General features: G+C 41.1%; 1 protein-coding gene across 1 annotated transcript in view; it reads right to left on the bottom strand.

Annotated features, from left to right (window-relative positions):
* Window positions 1-1,552, bottom strand: part of RERGL (RERG/RAS-like) — a 20,691-nt gene extending 19,139 nt beyond the window's left edge. The window contains exon 1 of the mRNA XM_009333016.1: window positions 1,525-1,552. Within this exon, the coding sequence (XP_009331291.1) occupies window positions 1,525-1,552 (28 nt within the window). The remainder of the gene's footprint in view (window positions 1-1,524) is intronic.
* Between the last annotated feature and the right edge of the window lie 379 nt (window positions 1,553-1,931).

Raw genomic sequence — 1,931 nt, 5'->3', positions numbered from 1 at the left:
AACAAAGGGACAAGCCAAGTCCTGCACCTGGAGAGAAATATCCCCGTGCACCAGTACAGACTGGCAGCTGACCAGCTGCAAAGCTGCTTTACAGGAAAGGTCCTGGGGTCCTTGTGGACAACAAGTTGAAGATGGACCAGCAATATGTCCTTGCAGCAAAGAAAGCCAACAGCATCCTGGGCTGCATTAGGAAGAAATCTTACCATCACTTCATGGGAGGATGTAAAGAAGATGGAGCCAGACCATTCTCAGTGGTTTACAGTAACGGGAAAAGAGGCAATGGGCACAAACTGAAATACAGGAAATTCAATTTAAACATAAGAAAAAACTTCTTTACTATGAGAGTGATTGAATACTGGAACAGGTTACCCAGAAAGGTTGTAGAGCCTCAATTCTTGGAGATACTAAAAACTCAGCTGGACAGAGTCCTGAGCAACCTGCTCCAGCTAACACTGCTTTGAGCAGGGGAGTTGGACTAGGCAATCTCCAAAGGTTCCTTCCAACTGTTCCTAGGAATTCCTGGGAACTATCAGTTTCTTCAGCTATTCTATAATTCTAAAAGATTTGTTTTTCAGAAAAGTATTTTGATAGACAAAAGGTGACAAATGTAAATCAAGTGCTCTGTTACTTACAGTACATGAACTCAGTTGACCTGATTACATTGAAATTTGAGGCTGTTTTTAGAAATTTATTTTTGTAATGTAATGCTATGTCTGTGTATAGAACTGTAACATGTAATAAGAGAGCTTCCTGCCCTTTAAATCTAAACCGTTGGGCACAAACTGGCAGGGATAGAGTTAATTTCCTTCCTAGTAGCTGGTACAGTGCTGTGTTTTGGATTTAGGATGAGAACAATGCTGATAACACATCGATGTTTTAGTTGTTGCTAAGCAGTGCTTACACTAAGTCAAGGACTTTTCAACTTCCCATGCTCTACCGACTGAGAAGGCTGGAGGTGCACAAGAAGCTGGGAGGGGGCACAGCCAGGACAGCTGACCCAAACTGGCCAAAGGGACATTCCATACCATGTGACGTCATGCTCAGTACATAAACTGGGGAAAGCTGGGCGGGGGGGGCCGCTGCTCGGGGACTGGCTGGGCATCGGTCGGTGGGGGGTGAGCAATTGCACTGTGCATCACTTGCTTTGTGTATTATTATTATTACATTATTATTGTTATTATTATTTTATTTCAGTTTTAAACTGTTTTTATCTCAACCCACAAGTTTTTTCTCACTTCTACTCTTCCAATTCTCTCCCCCATCCCACTGGGGCCGGGGGGGGGGGGGAAGTGAGCGAGCGGCTGTGTGGTACTCGGTTGCTGACTGAGGTTAAACCACGACAACCGTAGAAAAAATTATAATTAATTGGACCACAGGATGGCTAGTTTCACTCTCTTTGTTTATGTAATATCATGATACCTGAAATTCTAAAACTGCAAGACTGTCCAAAGGCAAACGGTAATATTTGCATTAGTACAAATATACAGGTTTGTAGAAACATTTTTTATTTGATGGTAAACCTACCTGAATGTCCTTTTACGTTCACTCCCATTGCGATTATGACTGAGCCACAAAAAACATCTTTAAAAGACCTTGGAAGTTCTTTAAGGTACTGTTATTGCAAGGTGTAATTCATATGAAAAGGTGCCAAGCACTCCAAAATCTATCAGCCAGAATAGTCAAGTTGTAATACAGCTATGTGATTTTGCTTACACTCTCTAATAGGCTTGTGTGCCTTTAAAATAGTCCCAGAGAATTCTCAAGTAGAGTATAATTAGAGTTATTTATTACTGTCTTGTAGTGTGTCATTCTAGCTAGAACACTCCAACGGCTCTCAGTAGAATTGCCCTTAGAAAACTAGCAGTTAATACCCTGATTTTTTTTAATAAACCTTCTGACACTAAAGCCTACAATTTGGTTTAAATTTTTAT

This window comes from Pygoscelis adeliae, unplaced genomic scaffold (assembly GCF_000699105.1).
Source record: "Pygoscelis adeliae isolate BGI_AS28 unplaced genomic scaffold, ASM69910v1 Scaffold38, whole genome shotgun sequence".
In the NCBI taxonomy this organism is placed as follows: Eukaryota; Metazoa; Chordata; class Aves; order Sphenisciformes; family Spheniscidae; genus Pygoscelis; species Pygoscelis adeliae.
The sequence above is the reverse complement of the archived record's forward strand: the minus strand, read 5'-3'. Positions and strand labels throughout refer to the sequence as shown.